The 27,732-nt window shown below is 37.8% G+C and overlaps 1 protein-coding gene across 4 annotated transcripts; it reads right to left on the bottom strand.

The window, feature by feature from the left end:
- Positions 1–794: 794 nt before the first annotated feature.
- NAA35 (N-alpha-acetyltransferase 35, NatC auxiliary subunit) lies at positions 795–27,732 on the bottom strand. 4 transcript variants are annotated; one of them, XM_071424831.1, is made up of 23 exons: positions 27,583–27,732; positions 26,070–26,213; positions 23,394–23,427; positions 21,942–22,056; positions 21,177–21,251; positions 19,839–20,006; positions 18,934–19,000; positions 18,182–18,225; positions 17,552–17,602; positions 16,747–16,830; positions 15,813–15,927; positions 15,157–15,335; positions 14,048–14,107; positions 12,722–12,828; positions 12,428–12,494; positions 11,081–11,179; positions 9,658–9,836; positions 7,905–8,041; positions 6,879–6,946; positions 6,551–6,691; positions 4,846–4,968; positions 3,669–3,749; positions 795–3,173 (listed from the first exon to the last, which is right to left on the bottom strand). In XM_071424831.1, the coding sequence occupies exons 2-23, from the start codon at positions 26,191–26,193 to the stop codon at positions 3,114–3,116; spliced, it is 2,178 nt and encodes a 725-aa protein (XP_071280932.1). In that variant the 5' UTR covers positions 26,194–26,213; positions 27,583–27,732; the 3' UTR covers positions 795–3,113. The 4 variants fall into 4 exon arrangements, with proteins under 4 accessions (XP_071280932.1, XP_071280931.1, XP_071280933.1 ...); XM_071424830.1 differs by lacking the exon at positions 27,583–27,732 and adding an exon at positions 27,395–27,554; XM_071424832.1 differs by lacking the exon at positions 27,583–27,732 and adding an exon at positions 26,672–26,852.

The raw sequence follows: 27,732 nt of genomic DNA on the forward strand, positions 1-27,732 counted from the left end.
TGTTAATGTTCTGCAGTCTTTTCTGTTAAATCTAAACGAAACTTGTTAAATGTAAACTAAAATGTAAACTAAAAACTATTTTACTATTTTACACCCTTAACTGCAGTCCAACCACCATGTATAGGCAGCTGGTTTGAAGAAATTTTTGTATTTGTGTCTGCTCCCAAGACCGACACCTGTATTTGGAGCATTGTTTGTGAGTATGAACCAACCTCTATCAAGACAGCACAGCTGCCAGACAGCTGTGAGTAACTTGCCAACCAGCATTCCATTTAGGAAAACAAATTTGTCTTTCCCTTCCGTTAAAGCACTTCACTTTGTAACTCCTTTTGTGGTGTGTCATTCTTCAGTGTACTAGTTTATCCTGTACCTTAAGATAGGGCTGGCTCTTTTGTGTATGAAGAGAGTATGAGTTGTCATCAAGTGAAGGTCAGAGTTAAGTCAAAAGATGCCTGTTAAGTCTAACACAGAAACAGTTCACTAACAGTTTTTCACCATTTAAGTAGGACCTAACTGGTCTGGGCTACTACAGTCAACACAGCAGGGAAAACATGATTGTAAATGGGAGAGAAGAGGAATGAGCATCTGTTCTGACAAGTATTGGGAAGCTCTGGTTACTGGGATATTTTTTGCAAATAACGACATGTTTGAACATCAAAGTGTTTACCCATAATTTGGGTATAATAAAATAATAAAAAATATTAAAAAAATAAAATATAATAAAATAAAAAATATTTACCCATCTTCTGACCATTTTCCTAGGATTTAATCTGTAAACAATTATGCAGCTGAGATTTAATTTGATCAGGAATTTAATATTGATTGTTAAAAAGCATATATTTGAACAGTAAAAAATAGACAGTGAAACACTAAAATCAAGTTGTATGAATAGCTTTAGCAGTACCAAGTTAAAAATTCCAAAGAATCAAACACTTAAGGGTAATTAATATATTGCCAGAGGATTATTTTAAAACTATTTTTTTTGGCTATGCTTCTGTACATTTTTGGGCTTCTCCTAGCCAACTGGATGTTGTCCTTCATAAACATGCCCACCCCTCTGTACAAAGCATACTTGTAAACCTCTGAGGGCAAAGGGTCCGAAAACATGCATAACAGCAGTTCAAAATCAAGGACTACAGTTTTATTCACAATGACTTCAAGTGCTTCAATCTAACTTGGGTGGTAGGTTTCTAGTAGGCAAGAGGCCTGTATGTCTACTGTACAGAACTTTTGAATTAAAAGACCTGTAGCTGAACAAGAGATTAATTTGGAACTGTGGTGTACATAGTATTGTCTCTCACTAAAGTTTTTAGTTCTGTGAGGAATTACTACTTTTCTCTAAGCATCTTGGTGTTTTATTAGCACTTTGTTTGGTTTTCTTTACAACTAAACTTGATCCATTTTAGATAAGCATTTAAAAGTAATCTTCTCTGGTGTATTGATGTTATTTTGTACAATTCATCTAGTTCTAATTGTAATTAGAAGGGGAAATATTATTATTGCTATTTTCTTGGTTCCACAAATCACATGTAATTTGCTTTCTCTTTTACTTTGGAGAAATAAAAAAGGCTGTCCTTGAGCTACTGTCATGTAGTTCAGGATCTTTAAGATGGGAAGATTTTGTGACTGTTTACAGGAAGCCAGATGAATGTTCTGTGCCATTTTACCTCTGCATATTCCAGGCTTTTTATTCCTTTGGCAGCCATATGGAAGCATTCAAGTGTATTAATCATGATGATAAGCAAACATGTAATGTGATATGCCATCTCTTTAGCAGAGAATTTGGAAAAAAACATGTCTTCAGGACAGTACTTCTGCTTATTTCAGGAAGCTGCAAATTGCTGGAAGACAAGTGGGTGTTCTACTTCAGAGGTTACTCACTGTTTTCAAGCTCTAGCTCTGCAGTGCTTCTGCTCAGGGGATGAAGCTGAAGTGATATTAATCCACAGTAAAATCAGGTGATAGGATTAACACCAAAAATATTTTGTATGGCCAATATGGAGTTACAAGCTCATCCCTACAGTGGAAGTCCTTGTACACCAAAATGAAGATTTGTCGTGTCCAATAAAGGATTTGCTTGTATGGCCTAAGTATGACTTGGCCAGGGCCAGGTCTGCTTTTTTGAACATTTTTTCCTTGCTTGTAGCAAAGGAAAAACATTTCTTCCCTGGTTGCTTTTTTGCTACAACACAACAGCTTACCTCTATTATTTCACATCTGAAAGCTTGGAAGGCATAACTATTCCAGGAAGGCAGGGATACATTTGGGGCTTCTCCTGTTTTGGAAATCTACCTGAAAATAACTACAGAAGACAATAGGATGGAGCAGCCCCATTGCAGTCAAAATGGAGAATAAAGATCATGCAAATGTAGCAACCCCTTGTTTGCACAAACAAATACTAGGATTGTAACAAAGTTGCAGAGTTGGTAAAATAGAGTTTTCAGTGTCTGGTGCTATTGCTAGTGACTACTGGAGCATCTGCTGTGCAGATTCTTCAGCACTTGGAGAACAAAGACGAACAAATTCAAACTAGGAATCACTTACTCAATTGCTCAACGACTAATTTTCATCTGCTCTTGATCTCTATAAAGATCATTTTAGCTTGGAGGACGTGGTGAGAAAAAAAACTCCAACATTTCTCTACTTGCAAAGTGAGCAATTCTGATACAATTATACAAAAATACAGGAACTCAAAATTTCTCCAAGTGACTGCAAATGCAGAATTGCAGTAGCTTAGCTGTGCACATCAGACAAGAGGCTCTATTGCATGATTTTTATTCCGTTCCTAATGCACCACTTTGTCAGAACTCAGTAATAAAAATTATTTATGATGAAAATCTGTAATAATATCAACTAAGATACCATGTTCTTTAATAATACAGTTGATTAAAATCAGCTTCACGCATAAAATCCAATAAACTTTATACAAACCACTTTAAAACAGCAGTTGTCACTCAAATCACAAAAAGGCAGCAGTACAGATATTCCACGTGACAGTATTTTTATCCTGGATGTCCCTCGTAGTCCGAGTGCAGCACTAGTTATTCTGCCTCCTAAAGCTGGTATCTGCTACACAGATATTCTTCAGGTACTCTAAAAAAATGTCTTGTACTTCAAACAAGCTTCACAACTGGGAAGTATTTGTGAGGAGAGAAGTCGAATTCTGGAGGAACCTATAAAGAAAAGGTTTAAGATTAGACACTAGACAGCAGTACTACTGCATTTAATACTTAGTACGAGAACAACCTGCAGACAGAAAAAAAAATTTAACAGCAACAGATTGAAAAAACATTGTCCTTGTGGCAGCCAGCATTCCCATCACTTTGTTCACACAAGCTGCTGTTACGCTTGTTTGTTCCCACTATGGAGGAATACTCTTATAGTCTGTGTTGTCCAACATGTTTTTCCCATTTTTTTTCTGAAAACATTTACAGGTTAGAATATTTACTTAACTACAACAAACTATTTCCAGGAGAAAAATAAATTAAGTTACTTTCCCTGTTCTTAGAGTAACTACAGCTTGAATGTACTCATTTGGCTCTTAAGACATCTGTCGTGGCTTTACATAGAATTAGATGAACGATTCATGTTGGGAAATCTCCAGATCATTGAATCCAACCTTAATGTATGTGAACATTTTATATTCAATTGAGCTGGCATTTCCTTACCTTAGAGTCTTTCTTGTGGCCTCCTGCCAGCAGCTTCATGACCACAATATTGGGTTTTGCAACTTTTAGAATTCGATTGACCTAAACATAAAACAGAAAGAAGTCTTCAAGCCAAAACATTTGACCTCACAATTATTTCAAAGATAATACTGTAATGTTGATATTCTGTTAGCAATACAGGAGTTCTCTTACAGGATCAGTTTAACAGAGATCAGACTGTTTTGGATTTGTTTTTAAATACAACAGCTGAATTAATTAAATGTAATGAAGGGTGCATCTATTTTAATACTCACTTTTTAAAAAATTCAACAGGCCACAGAAACCACAGCTTTAACAAGTCTTGAACAAAAACATGGGAACTATGGCAAGTTCTGTGGCACTCACACAAATAAAGGTATAGATAGACTCTAGGCATCTTCAACATTGCAACACAATGGAAAGAGGAACTCATGTATGAAACTGGTGGCTTTTTGCATGGAAGTGCTCTGAGTGTGCTCAAAACTGCCTTTTAACTAACTTTGCCTCAGTTAGCTCATGTGTGAGTACCACCATGATCCAGAGAGGAGAAAGTGAGTCCTAAATTCTAAGGAGGACCTAATCCTGTAACTATTCTTAAATCTGCTTAGATTTGACAGAAAAAGCATCCTCCTTGCTCCAAAATAGAGTCACAGACACTTAAGGTTTTAGGCTATGGTCAAAAAGGGAGAAATTCCTACCCATGTTTACAGCTCAGTGTTGAGAAAACTGCTCCAGGGAACAAGTGCCAAACCCAAACCAAGACCAATACTGTTTTCATTCTAATGATACCGAAACCTGTTTTCTCCACCTCTCAGGAGTCCACCTGAATTACTAGATGCCAACCAAGTGCAACAGGCATGTTATCACTGTCTGATTACAAGTGCTGTGCTTTTAGAAAGGGGCTAGAAGGCAGCATGCAAGGAAATAAGCTGTTATCCAGCATCTCATGTCCTCATCAGAGAGAGCTTTTTTTAACTGTGAGCACAACTTTCTGCGAACTGCTGTACTGACACAGACCACTGTCTACCCCTTATTCAAAGCACTCAACTTTGCTCACCATTTTGATGAAGTACATTTTGGATCTCAAGGAGATGCAGCTGAAAAAAACCACTTACTCTATTTCGACCAAATACTTGTTTTCCTAGTATTGCAGTCTTACCTCATTGTCTGGATTCGGAATATTCTCAAGAATCATTTTAGCTTGCTGGTAGTGCTTGCTAGCTGCCATGTAGAGATCTGATGACTGAGGAGGTGGGCTATACTTATTTAAATCAGACATTTCCTAGTGTGTTACAGAAATACATAAACACATGTTAAAATATATAAAATTGAAATTTAAAATTGCCAGGATATTGTTTTTATCACATTACTGTATTCAAGAGAAGAGTTATGTCAACTAAATACTGTTTTAAAAATCAAAACTGAAATTGAAAATATTTACTAAAATGGCAAAACCCAAGCAACAACACAGTCCTCAACTATTACAGTGCAACAAAACATAATGAAATTCTCATAATCTTTATAAAACAGTCTCTCTCTTGAACAAGTTCACATTCATTTGCTTTAATAGTGGCACACAACAGGGTATGATATTACAGGAAAAAAGTAGATTAAAAAAGTGTATTGTTTACTCAAGGCTACAGCAAGTCAGATGCTGAAACTGTACAAAACTTTGTTTTATATAATTTTGATTCTTCAATTTTTTTTTGTTCTTGATTACAGATTTAAAAAAACCTTTAATGACAAGACCACGATAATTTCTTAATTTCCACTACAACAGTTCATAACATTAAAACTGGGGAGAGTAACTGGAATAGAAAATAGGACTGTTTCAGTACAGACTAACCCCACAAATGAGACTAATAACCAGCTGGGTGAACAGCAAACACTTAGTTCAATATGAGCCAACAAGGTGGTCTTACTACAAATCAGACAAGCCTCATATGGGATTATACAAGCAGGAGCATGGTCAGCATATCAAAGAAGGTTATCATCCTGAACTCAGTATTTGTGTTCTGTTATCTGAAATACTGCATCCAGGGCTGGATCCACTCAGTTCAAGAAAGATGTTGAGATGTGGAGATAGTTGGGCGCCTAGAGCATATAAGCCACAAGAAGAGGTCAGTGGACCTGGACTTTTTCAGTTTTATAGGAAGGATGCTAATGGGTAATTTTAATAGCAGCCTACAACTACTTCGAAGACAGTTATAAAGCTGTCAGAAGATAAAGATTCCTTGTTCATAATGGCATACAGCATAACATGAGAGGCCACAGGTTGTGGCTAATTCACATTGGGCATTAGGAAAAAAAAGGGAGCAATGGAGCCCTCAATCAGTTATCCTGTGACTTAAATGACCAGAAAAAAATAACCGGATCAGGTTTAACCAAAGAGGTTGGAAAATCTCCAACCCTGACTTTTTTCAGATTTGGCTAGACAAAGACACAGGTAATGTGATTTATAATGCCACTTCAAGAAGGAGACTGGACAAGTCTCCACTGGTCCCTTCTAAACACCACTCAAAATTAACTTTATTTTTCCAATTGCTAGCTGCACTAATAAAAACATGATGCTATTATTAACTACAGCCAAGAAGTCTTTCAATAGACTTACAAGAGATTTTATTTTCATGAAACTCAACAGAACCATCTTAAACTGCCATATCAGACCAATGCTAAATGTCTAAGTTTATAAAGACTTCAATGCAATACATCTTTCACAAAACTAAAGCCAGAAGTCCTTGCCATTGTGACATAGCTTCAATGTGAACTCTGAGGTTCTTTTTATCATGACAGTGATATTTAAAACAGGTGAGTAAATTACTTCTATAAAAGCATGGGCAGCATCATGTTTGACAATTACTCACTTTAAATTGCAAGTAGTGCACTGGAGGTGGTGTTATAACACTGTTGAATGGAGCAAATCTGTGCTCATACCGAACTTGCTCACTATCCAGTTCAAACTTAGGTTTTCTTACTTTGCCATCCATGTCAAAGGCGATCATTGTCTAAAAGAAAAAGATAAATATAGTGAAAAGTATTAGCTTTATGTCATATTTTGCTGTGAGGAAGATCAAAATTATGATGTAGGTATAAGTGGAAGGATAGAAAAACTGTAGAGAATTTACCATAGAAAATTATAAATTTGAACTTAATTTCCATTACCACAACAAAAAAAGAAGACAAATGAGTTACCTTGTACATTCCAGCGCACATATTTTGGTATGCTTGACTCATGGTGATCTCTCTGCTGAGAGGGCGAACTGCAAATTTTACATAAAAATACATTTTCTTACTTCAGTATAAGTACATATATTAATTTCAGATAGAGAAGTTCTTCCAAATTTCCACAAAGTCATTTAACTCTTAATTATATTTTAAAATAACTGAAGCATACAAAGCCTAGACATGCATTTCTGCTCACCTGACTCCTGGTTACATAAAAAAACCTCAGGACACCCCTACCAGTCACATGAACACAATCCTACTCTAAATGGAATAAACTGGTCAGTGGTATTCCCATGACATTATAAAACACTGAACAACAGCCTCAAACTTACAGTCTGTACGCAAGAGGCCTAGTTCAGGGATCTTTTTGACTTCCAGGGCTAAGAAGTTAAAGCACTTTTTATCCTTATAATCCTGAGAGCATTTCTTTTAAGTTTCCCTTTAGTTTCCAGTGTTTAATTAGAGCCAAACTGCCCAACACTTGGCATCTCAAGTACATTAGTAATTTTCTGAACATCAAGAGACAAGGGAATTTAGTTGATATGATCCTGAGCAATATCCAATTGTTTGTTCCCCTTGAAAAGGTGGCAAGGAAAAGAAACGGAAACTCACCATTGTATAATTAAGAAACATGCTTGAAGAACCTCTAAAGCCAAATAGAAATTACAGAAATATGCTGAAAGTCTAGTGTTTGAATCTAGTTTCAGTCACTAAAAGCATAATTCTGCAGGAATTATAAACTCTGAGAAGGTCCAACACATAACACAACTGATGAAACTATATATAGTGAATATAAATGAGTTTGTGTTTTTCTGAAAGTAAAAAACTAACTAAATAAATAGGAAACTTTTTAAAAGTTTTACATTCAGCCTCCATAAACATCAGGATATTTTTTCTACTCATATCAGTGTTCCCTGTTTAAATTTTGAATTTTAATTCTACATAGCTGCATGAAAAGGAAAAAAAAGGTGTTAACACTCTACACCTAGGTACCTTTCTTCTTTTTCTTCGTTTTCTTACTACTGCGGCCTTTCTGTTGTTCCTCCATTATCCTCTCCTCTGCCATCTGAGAGCTGTCGGCGCGGCTCAGCGTTGACATCAGCCAGGCATAGAGGAACTCGGAGAGGTACCTGCACAGAGGCCGCACACAGGAGCAGTTACGGCTGCAGCGCACTGCGCACTCGTGCTGCGCGCGTCCCGCTGACCACCGAGGCGCTTGCTCCAAGAGGTGAAGGACACGTCCTAGCAAAGGACAATTCCTATGGGCCGTGACAACTGTTTTGCATGGCTGGAATCAACACATTGGTCTACGTTCATGTTTTGGTTCAGATTCAACCACTAACAGCTCAAGGTATGCAAGCTTCTTACACATTTACTAAGGGAAGTCTAAGCTTCTTATTTCAAAACTCCTGTAAGACCAAATTTTTCTAGAACTCTTCTCCCACCAAATCAAGTGGGTTTTTTTAAAGATACTATGTTAATACCTTTTCTACTTTTGTTATGACCTGTTATTCTGAGAAACAATATAACAATATAACATAAAAAGCTATGGATTATTACATAAAGGGGCGAAGCCCACAGACCCACAACATCCATATGCAGTTCTTTCAGAGTTAAAGAGACAACTTTAGGAACATTTTTTAGAAAGTGGAAGCAAGTCCAGTAAATATCTTAACTTGATTTCAAATCAAAAGGAATAGGGGAAAAAGAATAGAAAAAATCTTTACAGATTTGGAGCACAATAAAAATGTAGTAATAGTTATTAAAATGTTGTAATCAGAAGAAAAATTACTGAGAAATTTGAGTTTCATTTGCACATTACCTCTCAGAAACTGCTTCTCCTTTTTTCTCCTCGAGTAAGAAAGCAGTGGACATGACAATTCCAACCAAGAGTGGTTTTATTAAATTTGTAGAGGGAAATATGGGCAGGTAGAAAATACTGTCTCATACAAAAGTTGTTATTATTCAGTTACTAATTGAAAAAGATTGCCATCTTCTGGTGACTTCTGAAATATTAATTTTCCACTTAATACTTAATCCACTGTTGAAATAACATAGAAATGCAATACACTGAAGTTTGTGTCATTTGCACTCTTATAATCTTTCCGTAAGAAGGCTTATGTCTTGCATAGAAATCTCCTGGTAGTTTAAAAAAAAATTTAAAATTCTCTTTTAGCACAAGCCATTAACTATGAAAAGTAATTAATGTGAATGGAAGTCGAAAAACAAAAGTATTCTGTTTCCAGATAATGTGATCATTTTCACTAAAGGTGGAGGATGTCTCTTCAAATATACCCCAGATAAGAAGTTAATTTTACCTAGTCAACTTTCAGATTACAGTTATGACTTAAAACTTTGCAGAACTTTCCAGAATACTAGAGATCAATAAGACTAGTGATCCTGATACTACAAGGGCAGAAAAGAATAAATTGCTTTTCTCCTGCATACCTCTTGTCTACCAAAATTAGCACACATTTCATTCATTGTCAATAAAAGACCCTCCGCGAAAAAGCTGAACAGAGTGAGAATTACTATTTCAGGAAAAAAGGTAGGCTATTTAGTAAGTTTAAAAAGCTAGAGACCAACAGATTTTTTTTCTCTCCTTGTAATGTTATAAATAGGTAAACCAAACACAGTGCTGATCAAGCTTGAGAACATAAAATCATATTTGAAGTCCCTCCTTCAAATATTATAGCTCTCTGGGAGCATCCCTCTTCAAAGAGCTGTCAATAAAGCATCTTCTTACCAATAGATGTAGTAATATTCATGCATACTGTAAAGTTCTAACTCAAAGCCACTGAGAAGATACTGTATCATAATACGAAGGTTGTGGTATAGGACCCAGGTGCCCAAGCAAGCCAGATGTTGCCTTTGTGGTTCCTGCTTCAGTAACATGCTATGAAGCGCTGCATCTACTTTCTCTGCCTGTTGAAAAAAAAACAAAGGACAAAGTAATAGATAGAGGAGGAAAAATATTTGACTGAAACAGCAGAAATAAAAAAAGCCAGAAATAAAATCTTAACAAATTGGGTTGGTAAATTTATGCTCCAGATTAAAAGATGGAAACAAGTCTAGAACTGTCAGAAAACTGTAAAGATACTCACCTAAGTAAATTCTGCTGCACAGAACAAAAATATTCTACACAGTAATAAAGCAAGAACATTAGATACATAAAATTGTAATTTTTAAATGTATTTGTATATAGATCACTAGCAGTCACATGAGCACAAACTCAGAACTCATTACATGCTGGTGTTCATTGTTCTATATTGGCAAGAATTACTTTTTTTTTAAAAAAAACTTAGCTGTACTGAAAAAATAAATTTATAAGCTTTATATGCAAGAAACACACTAAGTTCCACCAGAGTAACTAAAATATTGCCAAGACCAATTTTTTCTTAAGAAGCAAGCTGTATGGAAGACAAAGTCTCTCACTGTTGGAATACCATCAGTACGTCTAAACAGAAAAATCCATATAACCTGCTACAAAAATGAAAACAACAGTGCCTCAGCTACAATACTGCAACAAACTCAAACCATCTTGAAGAAAGCTGGAGCACACAAAATCTCCCTCCAAGTTCCTCAATTGTCCTCCTTGCCATATTGGGAAATATTTTATTATTATATGGCTCTCACTGCTGAGGAAACTTAACTTCCAGTAAGAGAGAATGTATTTTTTCTTCTCATCTCTCCCCATTCTTGAGAGATGTCCAAAAATCAGTCGGAACACATATTTTTAAGAGTTACGTTTTACTTTATAAATTATAAAATTTTGCCGTTTCCATTTTACATAGGTATAAGGCTGAATTTTCAAAGGTGTCTTGTAAGCACACCTTGTCTATCTCCCCCTGGTTACATCTTGCAGACTGATAATCACAAGCAGGATAGAGACTAAAAGCTGTGCAGTTACCATTACATTACATCACAACAGGTCATTCTGAAGTCTACTTATTGGACAAAGTAAATCTTAGAAAATGTATGTTTTTGTTCAACACATCTAGCATAAAGTTTTTGGATGCAACCTAAAAATTTCTTGTTAAATATGCTAAATTTTAGGAGTCCTTGTCTTAAGGATTTTCCATCATTCATTTAGAATTTAGTACCATGCTTCACTCTGGCATTAATATACCTGGACAGAAACTTTGCTGGCCTGCTGCCTAGGACATTACCTCATCTTGTAGTGTGGCAAATTCCTCAAGGATGTGACCTAGTTTATCTCTCTGACGAGCTCTGTTGTGTCCATGGATTTGAATCAGACTACAGAATGGCTGAAAGAAGCAAAGTGTAATTTTAAATTACCAATACAACTTTGAAACTACAGGAGAAGTACTATGATGTCTATTTAGGCACCTGGTTTATACATCTATATTATGAAGTGGGTTCCTTATTACTCCCTACAAAGTGCAAGTTAGCAGGAAAACAAACTCTATGGAGTGATGCAAGAGCCAAATTCTCTGCACACAAGCTGATGTGAAGTTAAGTCAGCATCCTTTAGGAAGTCACCAGAGTAAAATGCTTAGGGCTAAAGAGGTGTTTCTTATACCTAAATCCATGTGCCCAGGTGGCTAAGGTGGCCAATGGCATCCTGGCCTGTTTCAGAAACACTGTGTCCAGCAGGACCAGGGCAGTGGTTGTCCCTCTGAACTCAGTACTGGTGGGTGAGGCCTCGCCTCATATCTCATTATTTCTAGGCCCCTCACAACAAGAGAGACCTTGAGGGAGCATGTCCACAGAAGAGCAATGGAGCTGTGAAGGGTCTGTGTCAAAAGTCCTGTGAGGACTGGCTGAGGGAGCTACGGGTGTTTTTATTTTACCCTGCAGAAAAGGAGGCTCAGGGGAGGCCTTATCACTCTCTAGAATCACTTGGAAGGATGGTGCAGTCAGGTGGGGCTCATCTCTTCTGTCAATTGACAGGACAAGAGGAAATGGCCTCAAGTTGTGCCAGGGGAAGTTTTACTGAATATTAAGAAAAATTTCTTCACTATGAAATTTGTCAAGGATTGGAACCAGCTTCTCAGGAAAGTGGTTGAGTCATCATCTCTGGAAGTATTTAAAGGATGTGTAGTCGTGGCACTTAGGGGTGTGGTTTAGTGATGGACTTGGCAGTGCTGGTTTTGGACTCAATGAGCTTGGAGGTATTTTCCAACCTAAATAATTCTGATTTTCTTAAGATTTTCATCATGCCACATTCAAAAACAGAATCCTAAAAACCAAACTGAACAGAGTATTAAAATAATTTTGTTTTTATTAGTGATAGGCATTTGTGACATGAAACACTTTGTAAAGAGGTAGTAGATGCAGATTTCTTATAAATGCTAAATAAAAATCTGGAAGCAGAAGAAAACCAGCAATAATTACACCAGATTTTTAAAAGGAATTACCAATTTAAGATGGCCAACTTCTTCAATTTTGCTTTCATGTCAGGTGTGTAAAATAATTTGTCTCATTTTCAAATGTATGTACATCTGCCAAGTTCTCACACACACATACATGTTATAATTGGAAAGAACACTTACCCGAACACAATGTGTGACAAAGGAATCAATATAGTCTTTTGCCTGGTGGTTATTATAAAGACAACACCTAAAAAGGAAATATCCATGTACATACATATTTTTTATAAATGCCACCAGTCTACGTAGCACAAAACAAAAAAGAAACATGAGTGCAGCAACAGCAACTGAGTCAGTCATACGTAAGCACTACGTACAAAATGTATGTTTTTTGTACAATTGTGTTTGCTCTTGTAAGCAGAAATACGTTTTCATCAAACATGTAAACATATACAAGTACACTCAAGATCCACTTACTTTGGAGAAAGTACTGGAGGACTGACGAAAGATCTTAAGGCATCTTTTACCATGTCTTGCATGAGATGAGTGCCAAACACCTTCTTGTTATCTACTAGGAAAGTTGTCTAAAAGTAAAGATGTGCTTTTAGAAACATGTTTTAACATAAAAGTAATGCTCTAGAATTACTAATAGAAAGCTCTGGCAATACCTTTTTTATATAATAAAATTGTAAGATTACTTAAAGAATTAAAATGGTTCAGCTAGGTCCAAGGTTAAAGACTCAGAAATACTGAGACCTGACACTTCTGTGGTTCTCCCAGGACACCAAATACAGCTGTATTACTTGCACAATAGAGTGCATTCAAAATTGTTCAATTTCTTGGATGGTACATCAGACATTTCTGAAGATTAGCATAAAATATGTGCCTTCTCTGGACAAAGATAAGGATATATTCCAGAGTACTGTTGATGTTTTTCAATCCCTCTGGATGCTACTACTTCCATCAGTCATGTCTGATACTCATTTAACTTTCCTGCATGGGTGCTATGTCCCCTTCTTACATGGTTCTTCAGCAGTTGAAGAAAAAACTCTGCTGTCAGGCACCCACAGGGATTACACAAGCACATGTAGTGGAAGGTGAGAACACACATGCTAGGAACACATTTCACTTGCCCACATTTATAGTCCATTGGCTCTACACATGGTTTAATAGGGATCAAATGTGAAGAAATTCTGGCATCTAGGGGCATCCTATTATTCTGCATCAACCATCAGTTTTACTGTTGTAGCAATAGAAGCAGTCTGTACATTAAGTTCTGTCCAAATAGGGAGATGAATACAAATACCAGCCCCAAAATGGAAAAGTACATGAAGAGCAGCATAAAAATGTGTGTACAGGCACAGTTTTATGGTGGAGAAAAAAAAAATAAATGCGTTCTGTTTTAATTAGCATGTACTAAAATGATCAAAGCAACAGTGTTTAAAAATTATTTTAGAAAATAGATCAAAACATAAACCTATATATATAGAATCACAGAATGGTTTGCAGTGGAATGGACACTAAAAATCATCTAGTTCCAAACTCCCAGCCATAGGCAGGGACAGCTTCCTGGCCTTGAACGCTTGGTGGAGCATCCACAACTTCTCTGGGCAGCCTCTTCCAATGCCTCATCATCCTCATAGCAAAGCATTTCTTCCATAATGCTTAAATACTTAAATATCACCAGAACATTATTTACCACTTAACGATTATTAACTTACATGCAAATTATTGAAATATTAAAGAAAATGAATTTATAATGAATACAGAAGTATTTTAATAGTAGACATAATTAGGACTTGCCTGTAACAGGGATCTTGAAAGAACACATGGTGATTGCTCACTAAACTCACAGAAAAAGTCCTAACATATATGTAGGAAAAGAAAAAAACACAAATCAGGTTTATATGCCAATTTATATATGTAGAAATATACACCAAATTATTTTTACAGACACACACACGCATCTCTCCTAAACAAATATATACAGCTGTGTAAATACACCTACATTTTGTCTAAAGGCATACACAAACAGCATAGCTTACACAGCTTGTAAGAAAGACCATGAATAGTTTGAACAGAACAAAATATATTATGAAGACTTTCTGCAATTACTCGTTACCTAACAAGAAGGTTTCTGAATTTTCATATGCTACAACTAGAAAGTTGATAGTACAGAAAAAAAATACTGGGAGATTAAGATCATGAAGTAACTATACTAGGTATTGAACAAAACTGAGAATTTGTTTGAAAAAATTGATTGAAACCCAGGCAAGGTTTAAATGGTACCAGGCGCTTCATGCAAACACTCCCTTCATTAATTAGCAGGAAATAAGAAGATGAGAGGTTTGCTGTAACTGTATCTCTTTTATCAGCCAGTGAATGCATGGATACCAAAAAACATTTCAAGCATTTAAATGTCTTCTAATACATGTAGGCAGTAACTAAGAGTAACATCAGTTATTCAGGAAAGAATATAAGCAGGTGCTTAACTTTATGCCTATTTAGTGCCCTCCTGTGTTATAGGCATATGTGCAAAATACTGCTTAATGAATTTGAAAAAAAAATCAGATATATAGCAAAGAATTATGTTCTGTTGCTGTAGACACAGCTCCTCAACCAACGAAACTTGCTTGGTCTTGGCCAGTAAGACACATAACTATTTAATGAATTACAGGAAAAGTGAGCTGTTTGAGAGAAGAAAAGGTCTTTACCAAAAGAAGAAAAGTAGTAACTAACAGGAAAGATAGTAAATTTTAAAATTGAGCCTAACAGTTAAAAACACCAAATACATACATAATGCTCAGTTTTCTCTCCAGTGAGCAAGAGCATGCATATATGGAATGATTTTTTTTGCAAGTCACACTTTCAGATCTTATTTCTGGTATTAAATAAGAAATATTCATGCTTACCAGTATACAGTGCAAGTTACTTAAGTTGACTACTTCACATACAGTTCTTATTCGGTCTATTAGTTTGGAAAAATAATTGACCATTTCTTCCCTTTTAATAATTTTTGCATATCGAGGGAAAGTTGGTGGCAGCAATCTCTGATTAACAAGTGGCTCAAACCCCATCATAATAGGATGATCTAAAGAAGGAGGAGGGGAGAGAGAAAAGCTGCATGTGAGTTGTGTTTTCAGAACCCCCTTCAATAATATAAATTATTCAATTAGCTAAAATGAATTCTTTAAGTGACAGTTAACTTCCTGAGACTCCAACAAGCCAACTACAACAATGATTATTCTTTAAGAAACCTGAGTCCTCGTGTACAAGCAATGAAGTACTGTTCCCTATTTTAAAATGGCATATACACTGATTCCAAGTTCAATGCACTTAATCAAAAGTTCACATTATCTTTGGCTTTGAAATGACAGTGTTGATCTTAGGAGAACTACCACCTGGTAAAATAAAATCAAACAATGCAAATCTGTAACAACTTGCATAGCAAGTGTTTTACTTCAAAGTAAATAGTGATTTCAACTTTTTTTAAAAATACACAGAGGTATTTATGTTTATGAAGGGATCATATCCAGGAAAGGAAAAAATGGTGTAATTTGATACATACCTCCTTTAGTGGTATCATTCTGTGCCTGCATACCATGATGCAGTGAATTGTGTATGGCAGAGAGCAAGTCAGCTGCCTGAGTCATTAGTTTCTGAGCTTCTGCAACTGCACTCGTCTGAAAGGCAGGAAAAAATTATCATTACAAACCAACACATTTTGACTATCTAATTAATGTTAGTATGAAAAAAAAAGGAAGGGCATTAAAATTCTGATATTCTTATACAACCCAAGTTCTGAAAAAAACCCAAACAACCCAACATTTTTGTGTGGTAGCATATTTTATGTATCTGTACATAAATTCAATGCTGTATATTTTGCTGTGTAAGACTTTACAATAATTACAACTGAAAGTTTTGTACACCAATGCGTGAGAGTCTGCTTGGGGGAGCATGTAGTTCTAGCCCTTTGCCTTAAAACATAAGTTCCTTCCCCTCTCAGCAATTAGGAAATCTTACATCAATCCTCAAAAAACAGGCAAATTGTATGGAATGCTATTCAATTCCTCTTCTCTGACCAAAGATATTTAGATATAAATTCCCTATCACATGAAAGGAAAAGCATACAGTTGTTCTTATATGGACAAAATACTGTCCAGCATCAGGTAACTCCACAGGAGGGAACTGAACTCAAACAACAAGTTTTGCTCATGTGTGAAAAGAGTAATTAGAAATCCATAAATATTTCTAAACGTTTTGTAATGAATATTCTGTCTTTCTGCAAGGCCATAATAATGTCAGCTACTAGCCTTCCCTGTGTTTCCCACTTTGAACAAAAACTAAGTATTTGCCACTGGAAGGCTTTATTCAAAGCTATACCTCCATCCACATCAATTCAAATCTCATTAATCTACACAGTAATTTCCGGATCTTAAAGAATGAAAAATGGGTATTTCACAGCATCCCTATGCAAACACAGAAACGCCAAATGAACTTACCTCTTTTTTCGTAAAAGCTATCAGGACAGTGAGTAAGACGCGGGTAAACTTGACTCTGCTGAAGACAGCTAAACATTGTTGATGCTGTAATAAAGTAATACTGCTAATTACTTAGTAGTAGGTATTAGGTAATAGAATCATAGAATATCCTGTGTTGGAAGGGACCCAGAAGGATCATCCAGCCCAACTCCTGGCCCACCCCAAGTGGGCCAAATTTTGAGTGTGGTCCAAATTTTCCCGGACTCAGAGTTTTGGTGCTGTGACCACCTCCCTAGGGAGCCTGTTCCAGTGCCCAACTACTCTCTGGGGGAAAACACTGATCTAATATCCAACCTAAACCTCACCTGAGAAAACTTCAGGCCTTTCCCTCAAGTCCTTTCACTGGTCACCATCAAAGAGATCAGTGCCTGCCCCTCCTCCTCCTCACAAGGAAGTTTTAACTGCAAAAGGTCTCCCCTCAGTCTCCTCATCTCCAGGCTGAACAGAGCAAGTGATCTCAGCTGCTCCTCATACAGCTTCCCCTAAAGGCCATTCATCATCCTTATGGCCCTTCTTTGGACACTCTCTAATACCTTAATGGCTTTCTTGTATTGCGGTGTGCAGAACTCCCATAGGGCTCCTGCCCTCCCTGCACAAACTGATGCACAAAAAGCTTTGGCATGCCCTGCTGTTTTCCAGCTCTTCCCCATGCTCCTGGGTGGTCACATTTCCTGGCTGCTTCTTATATGCATGGGTGTGGTTACGCCATATTTAAATCTCCCATTTACATCCATGAAATACAGGAAAAAAGCAAACAATTCATTACTTCAAGTTCAACTTCTGGATCTCTCTCTTCTCCTTGTCGACTTCGGGTGCTCTGCAAGGTAATGTCAAATAATTTACTAAAAATTGCAAAGGGAAGCTACTGATAAAATCCCTTTGCCTTCGCTAAAACATCCCCCGTTAAATAACCCGAAAAATCATTTTTCAAATTCAAAATTTCTTAAAATATAATCCAGATACTTGAATGACTGTCCTATAGTAATAAGAACTATCTCATTAAATTCTGCAAATAAGCAAGAGAAGTGCATGAACACTTTACATTTTAAGCTGTGGTAAAGGAAAATTAAGTAACTTCTTTAACCTTACATGGTATATCTGCCTAAAACCTGAAAGTTAAATACCTACTTTCTGTGTCCTAGCCCAGTGTTATCTTCTGCATCATGACTCCAGCCTCTACTACTACTGAAGCAACTACTAAGGAGTTTACAAATAAAGTGAAGATTTAGCTAGAAGGCAAACTAAAAGCATGTTACAGAAACCATTATGGCAGTCCTTCAGAACCCCCACTATAATGACAAAACCCTCCTTCATTCCTCATAATCCAACTCCCTACCCCAAACCTATGTAAAGTATACCTGAAATATAATTGACGAGACAAAAATGAAAACAATACCTTCACTCGTCTTTGCATGTCATCTTCTACATCTTTCAGCATACCTGGAAAAAAAATCACAGCACGAGTAAAAGCTGAGAAGCATTTCTAGGCACACCTATACCACTCAGGGGAAAAGAAATTTTATGGGGAAAATCAAACTTAAAAGTGCTTTACATATCCATTAGCCAAAGACTAAACAAAAAATAATCTTGTGAGGAATGGTGGGGATGTCTTGGAACAACCAAAAATCAGAATATAGACCAACTGATGCAAAGCTAAAGTGTGCATAAGCTTTTCAAAAATATATCAATGAGAAGCTCAAATACACATTAAAAAATAGTGCATCATTAACATACATACTTATGTATGTACTTAATAACATATGTATTCATAGCTGTAGAACTACTAGATGGCTTTTTTTTTAAAGCAGCCTATTTGGAAGACAACAAATTATGAGGCAAAAAAGCAGAATTCAAGCAACGTACTTTCCATTGGTCTGTATCTTTACCATGTTGAGCTCATGCCTAGCCACTTCATTGGCACATTTAAAAGCACTTTTTCTGTTTCTCAGGGACGTAACAAGACAACTGAACCTTTTTTCCAAGGAAAAATGATTTTATCTCTTTTTTACCAAGTCGGCAATTTCCACAATAAAAACAAAAATTTAACAGCTGATACTCCTAGCAATTAATCAGATGTGTCTGAAAGCAATCACATGCTCAAAAGACAAAGAGGCTGCTGGACAGATACAAAGAAAGCACAGACTGTACCTGTAACTCTAAGATCTGTCACACTGTTGGCCATTTTAAATCCATAAGTCATTGACTGAAAATCTTCCTATAAAGAAAAATCAAAGAAGCAATATGTGGTGAAATATAAAAGCTGTAGTTACATTTTCAGATTGGGGTTTGAGATCTTCTTTTTGGTTTGGGTTTTTTAGGAGTTGTTTTCTTAATAGGTTTTGAGTCTTTTTGCTGGCTTTTTCTCTTTTGGAGGAGTGATTGGGGGTGTGCTTTTGTTTAATTCTATCATGTAGAGAAGTCCAGATTTATTCTACACAGCTGAATGCACTCAGAATGAATACACTGAATGACTTTCCCACCCAAATCCAGCTTCAGGTAATTATTTTCTGCATAAATCCTTAATATGCCCTTCATATAGTTCATGTAACCTACCAATAGGTTACATGAACTATAGCTGCAAAGTAGTATTTGATCCATTTTAGATATAGTCAGGAAGAGTGACTTGCCCAAGCTCAGAGGAAACAGATTGCTCTGAGCGCAGAAAACAGGACTCAGATCCCACTTGCCAGATGGACATTTTAGGCAAAATGCAATCATTACTATCTAACAGAAAAATTAAAAAATTAAACAGTTTCACAACTGAGACACATTTCAAATCGTTAACCACAAGACTTGCACTGCTTCTTGATTAAAATATTTATCTGGCTCCAGTATTCAAGGAAAATAGAGAAGAGAGCATGAAACCTTTTCCCCACCTTCAGTGGGGAAAACTGCATTTTAAAGGTATCCAGTCTAATACTTTTAGGATGGTGAAATGCTCTTCCTACAGTATCCTCGAATCAAACACTAACAAATGTCACTAATACATTGTTTTACTTGCATTATGGTATAATGTTGCATATTTAACCCCATAGGAGATGGGAAACACATACCTCCTCAAAAACAGCTGCTTTGTTAACCTTTTCTCTGGCAATATCACAGATTTTTAGGATTCCAAGAGCAAAAGCCTTCATAGCAGGATCTTCAATGAAGTCTGGGTTATGAATATAAAGGCAAGTGAATACTGTCTGTGCCAAGGAATGTCCTTCTAACCATGTTATCTAGGGAAAAGGAAATTAAATATTTAACTCATGACAGCCAAGTCCTCATTTTCATAGATCCATTCTTTTTCCATTTTACTGTGCTTCAAAGTCTCATTAAGGAACTAAACCTTAAAATTAAAGTTGCCTTATCAAGGCAACCTTCTAAGTACCAAAAAAGAGGAAGCGAAGGTGTTTCAAGCCTAGAATTCTGGCATTGGATTAACCTCTTCTATAAAGTTCAGATCTAACCCCTGTGATTTAGACATGGCATTATGTTAAGAGAACTTAACATTTTATAAACCTTCTCTGCATAAATAGTGAACGGCAAATGCAAATGACTATGAGACAAGTCACAAATGTTCTTCATGTTCTCTCTCTTTACAACATAAAAGCTTCTCATCACAATCCTCTCTCCCTACCACTTCCATGTTTCTTTAAGCTACAGGGAAAGATTCAGTAAGTTAAATTTCTATCTTGAAATGGTAAAAAATTAAGTAGAACCATATTTATAATATGGTCCCCTTTTGGAGACCAGGAGTAGAAAACAAATGATGTTATACTGAATCAGATATACTATGATCTCTACATGTCATTCTGACTAAACTGATTGGAAATATTTTTTAAAACAATATTTTTGATGTAATTTTGAAGAATAACTGAAAATAATGAGTATCATTCACTGAGAAAATTAAAGCATATACACAGAAAAAAAATTGCAATTAATAAGTAACTGATATTCAACTTATTTTTACTAAATAATTTACTTTCTTTGTTCAAAATGCTTCTGTAAGCTCAGTCAATTCTGGCTGTACATAAAGGAGCAACAGAGTGCTACCAGTTACTGCATGCTCAGGTTACAACACAGTCAAACAACAATAAATACACAGCAGGCAATCGGATAACATGCATTTAGAAAACCAGAAAGTATAAAACCTTTTAAAGTTTTTAAGGTGCTACCAGCTATCTTCCATATTTCTTATAGAAAAAAAATTAAAAATCAAAATTAAGCCTTTCATTATAGATAATACAAATAACTAAACGGAAATTAAAATATAAATATGTATTTTCTGCTCGGTAAATATTTTTTTTGAGTTCTGCCAGTTTTTTTCTTTTTTTTTTTTAAGATGGACTAATGGATTATATTTTGAAAGCAAAACCATCTAACCTAAAGAAAAGAAAAATGCTTACCAAACAACAAAAACACGTGTCCATTATTCCTATCAGCTCAGGTGAAGTGAGATCCTTTATTTTAATGGTGCCATCCTTTGAAAACAAACAAAAAAAAACAACCGAAGTTCTAAATACTATGAAAGCATACAGACAAAATACAACTTATTTGTACCAAAGCCAAAAAAGAAAGTAAAATTTGTTTAAAACTTCAGAGTAATTGTATGCCACTAGCTTTACCAACCAGCTTTACAACATGTCTCAAATTCTTAAAACCTTTTAATTCCCATCAGTTAACACTGATCAAACATAAAACTACCCAAAGAGAAGACTAAAGTAAGAATTCTTATTTATTACTAGCCAAGAAAAGTTTAAAACCAGTCAACTGCTAACAGTAAAATCACAAAACTGTATCATCATAATTAAGATTGAACAAGGAGTAATATGCAGGACCAACTCTTTCAAGACTGCTTTTTAAACTTGTAGTATTTTACTGCCTTAAAGGTCAACACCAAAAAGGCTGCAAATTTGATCATTTAATTTGCCCAATGTATGCAATCCTGGATGCATTGTACATGACTTAGCTAGTGTTTAACAGAGTTCTCTGTCTCCATTCCAAATGTTTACCATAAAAAAATACTTTTGCCTCTGAGTGCATTACTTTTTCTGAAATAACAGCAAGTTTTTCAACCTCTGTCCTCCAATTTTTATTGTGCTTAGCTGTAATTTGACAAAAATGTGTATTTCTACAGACAGTGTAGGTAAACCCAGGAAAATCATACAAACCTTAATAGCTTGCTCAAAGTTAAGAACCTTTCTGTTAACTTGGTTTCCAATCATACCAGCATCCATCTTGGGATCCATCATTTCAATGGCAGACATGGCTTCAAAAAGACCAAAACTAGGAACAGAAATAAAATAAATGTGCTCAATGTAATTTTTTTACAAAATAGTCTTTGCAAACTAACCAAAAAGAACATAGACTGACAAACCAAGTACACTATATTCTGACCACAGACAATAAGGTATGTGAACATCAGTATTGATCTTCAGAGATCATGGTTTTCAGGAAGTTAAGAATCTCTCAACAAATTCATAGGAAAAGAGATGGCTAAAAGTAAAAGAAAATTATTAACCTTTCTATAAGGATGAAGAACACTCCTGTGTGAAATATCCCACTATTGTATCTTTGCACACTTGTTTCTATAAACTTCAGAGCATCTTCTCAAACATCATGCAAAATCATAAACTGATATTAACTGAACAAGCTGTTCCTTAGTACACCACATTCAAAAAACCAAATAAGATACGTCCCCCACACACTAATGACAATATACATAACATAGACTAATATATATTGAAATAGCAGCTTTATTTAAAATAAGCATGTTAACAAAACTGATGCAAAAAAAAAAAAAAAACTCAGCACGTAACAACATATCACTTGCAGTCAGGGCAGAAGAAAAAAAGCTTGCAGAAGAACCACACTAAAAGACTTTCCTACAAATGAAGAGATACAATGCTTCACTTTATCATGATATTTGTCAGAACTTCAGGCTTTATAATACAAAAAGTTTACTGAATGTAGCACAATTAAATTCTGAGAATTTAAATTCTGTATTTGCTGTATTTGCTCTGAAATGCTCTTATGTATAAAACTACACCTGAAAATTTGCTTTGATTCAACTGACATCAGTGCCCACATTTTTAAGCAAGTTTTCATTTAATAGAATGCTTCTGTTTTCTGAGCTATTAGTTTCAAATTCAGCAAGTCTTTACCACGCGCTTTTCTTTGAAATATACTTTCAATGTGTAGAGTTCTCACTTTCTGCTTTAGCATGATATTTATGTTGCATTAAGGCATACAGATTGTTTATCAAATATTTTATAGTGACACTTGGGGTAACCAGGTTTAAAGTTTTTCTGGCCTTTTTTCATAAAAGCAAGTCCCATAAGATAGTGTAGTAATGTAATCACCACAGATCATAAGATATGCTATGAACTTCTGAAACAGAATTTCAATCACATTGAAAAATGTAATGTTATACTTAGAGCATCAGATATGTTCAGCATTCATACAAGCGCAGCATATACACACGGCTAAGAATGTATGATATTCTGTTTACTTCAAATACTTTATTTAAAGTAAAAGTCTAAAAAAGCTTAGTTATTAGGTAACATGAACATGTTTGCAGTAATCTTATCTAAAAGCCAGAACCATCTCACACACATACTTACAGCTTGTCATGAAGCAGTTCTCCTAACTTCAGTTCTATAAAGGAAAAGGACAAAACAAACAATTACAGTCATCCTACTAGCACAACTTTTCCAGGGTAGTCTTGCCATGCACCAAACTGCCTTATGCCAAGATGTAACAAACTGCAGGAAGCAGATCAGGCATTTCTACTTGCATTGCATTTGCATGGCCTGGGTTTTGTAGCTTGTGGGGGGATGACTACAGGGATGGCTTTTGTGAGAAGGTGCCAGAAGCTTCTTCCATGTCCAGCAGAGCCAATCCCTGGTGGCTCCAGAGATGGATATGCTGCTGGGCCAATTAGAAACAATAATACCTTGTGGTAAGAGATTTAAGAAGAAAAACAAAAAAACCCAAATTGCACAGCTTCAACTGCAGATGGAGAAGAGCCGAGTGAGAACATGGGAGAAGAGCACTGCAGACACCAAGGTCAGTGAAGAAGGAGGAAGAGGAGGTGCTCCAGGTGCCAGATCTGAGATTCCCCTGCAGACCATGGTGAAATAGCTGTGCCCCTGCAACCCATGGAGGCCCATGGGAATGAAGAGATCCACCTGCAGCTGGTGGAGGAGACCCATGGGTTGTGAACCTATGGGACACCTGTGGAAAGAGGGGCCCTGTTCCCATGCTGGAGCAGCTTGTCCTTGGAGGACTGCATCCTGTAGAAGAGTGACCCAGGCTGCAGCAGTTTTGGGAGTGTCCATGGGAGGGACTCTCATTGCAGCAGGTCACTGAGAGAGAGCTGCTGCTCATGAGATGGACCCATGTTGGAGAAGTTCATGGAGAACTGTCTCCCATGGGATGGACCCCATGGTGCAGCAGGGGAATGACTCCTCTTCCTGAGCAGTGGGAGAAGCCCCAGGTGATGAACGGGCCATAACCCCCATTCCCTGTCTCCCTGTGCTGCTGTGGTAGGAGCAGAGCTGGAAGGAAGAACGGGTGGCAGGAAGCTGTTTTTAAGGGTTATTTTACTTTCTCATTACCCTGCTCTGATTTTGTCAATAATAAATTCCCTTCATATCTCTAAGTTGAGCCTGTTTTTCCCATGATGATATATGGTGAGTGATCCCTCTCAGTACTTATCTCAACCCATGACCCTTCATTAAATTTTCTCTCCTCTGTTCAGCTGCAGAGGGGAGTGAGTGGCTTTGGGGTGTGCCTGGCACCTGGCCCAGGTCAACCCATGACACTACTGCTTTTACTTACAGAATGCTTTCAAGACTGAAAGACTAAAAAAATAACACCCCAGTGGTTAACAGTGTGCCCCCATCCCTCTGTTATTCTAGGAATTAAAAAAGTTTTAGAATTACTAAGTACACAGTGCACTCAGCACAAAAAGCTGATATACTGGGCTGCAGGTCAAGGGAGGGGATTCTGCCCCTCTGCTCTAATGAGACCCCAGCTGGAATACTGCATCCAGGTCTGGGGTTCCAGCACAGGAAGGACATGGATCTGTTGGTGCAATTCAGAAGAGGTTAACAAAAATGAATGGAAGGCTAAAGCACCCTTCCTGTGAAGACAGGCTGAAAGAGTTGGGGCTGTTCAGCCTGGAGAAGAAAAAGGTCTATGGGGACCAGCTAGCATCCTTCCAGTTCATAAAGGAAGGCCAGAAAACAGCTGGCGATTGACTTTTTACAAGGGCATGTACTGATAGGACAAGGGGAAATGCGGTTAAACTAAAAGAGAGATTTAGATTAGATACTGGGAGAAATTCCAGTGGTGAGGGTGGTGAGTCACTGGAACAGGTTGCCCAGAGAAGCTGTGGATCCCCCATCCCTGTCACTGTTCAAGGCCAGGCTGAATGGGGCTTTGAGCAACACACTCTGGTGAGAGGTGTCCCCCGTCCATGCCAGGGGAGTTGGAATGAGAGGATTTAAGGTCCCTTCCAGCACAAATCATTCTGTGATGATTATTCTGTGAAATAGTAGCATCTGAATAGCCTGGAATACAGCTGTTTCCTCTACTCCTTTATTCAGGTGTCTTAGTCTTTTACAGATATAAGTAATATAGAGAAATAATTATTCATAAGTAATTTAGAGTAATATAGAGAAATAATATACAGAAATTGTGTTTATCATTATGTAATATTCTGTGTGGTAAGATGCAGTTTTTATATTTATCTTTCCTTAGTGTCATCATAAAATCAGTTGAAAAAACTGTAAACTAGCAGTAGCACCTGACAGTAATAAAGGTACTGTTTAAATGGAAGCAACTGCTTCCCCATTACTGAGATGCATTGCATCAATTCAAAAACTCAGACTTGTTTCAAAGATGAAAAATGATGCACTGATGAATTAAATAAATTACTGGACCATGGAGATCCAAAAATATGCAAGAAAGAAATAGGGTGTTGATTCTGCATGCAGGAATGACATTTCCACTTGGCAGAAGAGAGAGTAAGAAATCTTTGCAAAGGAAAAAAAGCAGATGTGAAAATGCATAAGATGAAAAAACTTTAATTAAAAAGATATTTATGTAATCTGGAAGAGAAAACAAAGTGAGGTGGTTCATGACACTTCCAACCTCAGAGTTAACAAGGAATCAATGCTTGTTCATCTGAAGCTTGAACCTGGGTCAAACTATTGCTCAAAAAAGCTCAAAGAACTACACTCAGCCCTCCAAAGGATTCCAAGTTTTCTCAGAATGAAAGGACTACAACTCACCTCTACAAGCTTCTTCAAAATCCTGGGTTATATCTATCCAGCTGGTATTACTCTTTTCCATCTTGTCAGGCATACCGAGTTCCCATCCAGAATCATCATCTTCTAGCGTAGCTTTCATAACCATGCTGCTGCACCTTTAAATTCCTGTCAGAGACACCATATATTTGCACAAAGCAGAGAAGGTGCTTTGTGGGAATAATTTTTTCTTTTCAATAATCAGGTGAGAATGGGAAATGAACTAACATTTTATTTAAACAACTACTGTTATACAAGACCAACAGAAAAACCCTATTAAAAACAACTCTTTAAGAAAAAGCTTTTCTTATGCATAATTTCTTTACAAGTAGCTTGTACACTGTGAAACCTCAAACCAAATCAGAAGCATAACAACAGATGCAGACATCACAATTTTCTATTTGTTCTTTTACACTGTTAAGACTATACGTCCTCCTACTGCTCTGCAACAGAAATTAAAAAGATGGTACTGTAAAACTGAAAAAAGACTTATTTCCTACGATTTCCTCAGCAGAAAGCAGTATCAAGATTGCAGCACTTAAGTTAAGCAAGTTCAAACTGGATTATACATTTTAAACTCCACCGACCAGCTACTTCGAATTGGTTTTGTTCTTTCGCAACCTCCCGACACGCGGGCAGTCCTGAGGACTTCCACGCTTCCACGGTCAGCCTGCCCGTGAGGTATCAGCAACGCTGAACTCCCTTCTGCTGACGGAGCTCCCGCAAGAGACAGCTGCGAGCTCGGCAAGCCCTGAGCAGCTTAACCACAGCCGCCACGGAAGCTTCAAACAAAGGCCCCAGTGGCAGAGGACCTCCAGGGCATCGGGAATTAACAAAAACAAAGGGGAGGATAAAATGGCTTTTGAGCAGCAGCCCGGGGGTTCCCTCGGCCGAGCCAGGCTTACTCCCCATCGGGGGCCGTCAAGTTGTCACCAGTTCTCTAGCGACCGCAGGGACTGCCAAGCTCAGTAGGCTGTGGTGAGGAAGTACGTGAGAAATCTGTTGAAATAAATTAAATTCCCCCTTGCATCCCGGGACAACCAGGCCCTTCGGGCTCTCCTCTTCCCACAGGTCACCCCAACTCCGGCGCTGCTCAGCGGGCCCCGCGCAGCCTCCCGGGGACGCCGGGCACTGCCGCCTGCCCGCACGACTCCTCCGTCCCGCCGCAGAGGAGGGGCCAGCACGCCGCCCGCCCCGCTGCGGGACAGCAGCGCCGCCGCCGCCGCTGGCTCCCCCTTCCTCCGTCCCTCTCTCGGTGCCCCTGCGGGCTCTGCCTGCGCCCTTCGCCCCGCACCCTCCCCGGGCCTCACCGCTACGTCCCACGCCGCCGCCCGCCCGCCGCTCCTGGCTGGGCTGCCGCCGCACACGCGCAGACCCACTGCTGCTGCTGCTGGGCGGCCGCTGCTGCCGCCACCAGCCCGCGGCCCCAGCCTGAGCGCGCGGCGCAGCCGCACACAGAAAGCTCCACCGCCCCACCCCGTCCGCGACCGCCGCTTACCGTGAGCGGCGAGGCGGGGCGAGAGAGGCCGGGACGGCGGCGCTCGGCACCCGCCGCGCCCGCGAGGAACGCGGGGCGGGGCGGGGAGGGCGGGCCTGCGGCGTCTCCGCCCAGCGCGGTGCAGGCTCGGGCGCCGTGAGGCTCCCGTGA

The sequence above is a fragment of the Agelaius tricolor genome, unplaced genomic scaffold (assembly GCF_023055355.1).
Source record: "Agelaius tricolor isolate 1412-34295 unplaced genomic scaffold, bAgeTri1.0.p SCAF_4, whole genome shotgun sequence".
Lineage (NCBI taxonomy): Eukaryota > Metazoa > Chordata > Aves > Passeriformes > Icteridae > Agelaius > Agelaius tricolor.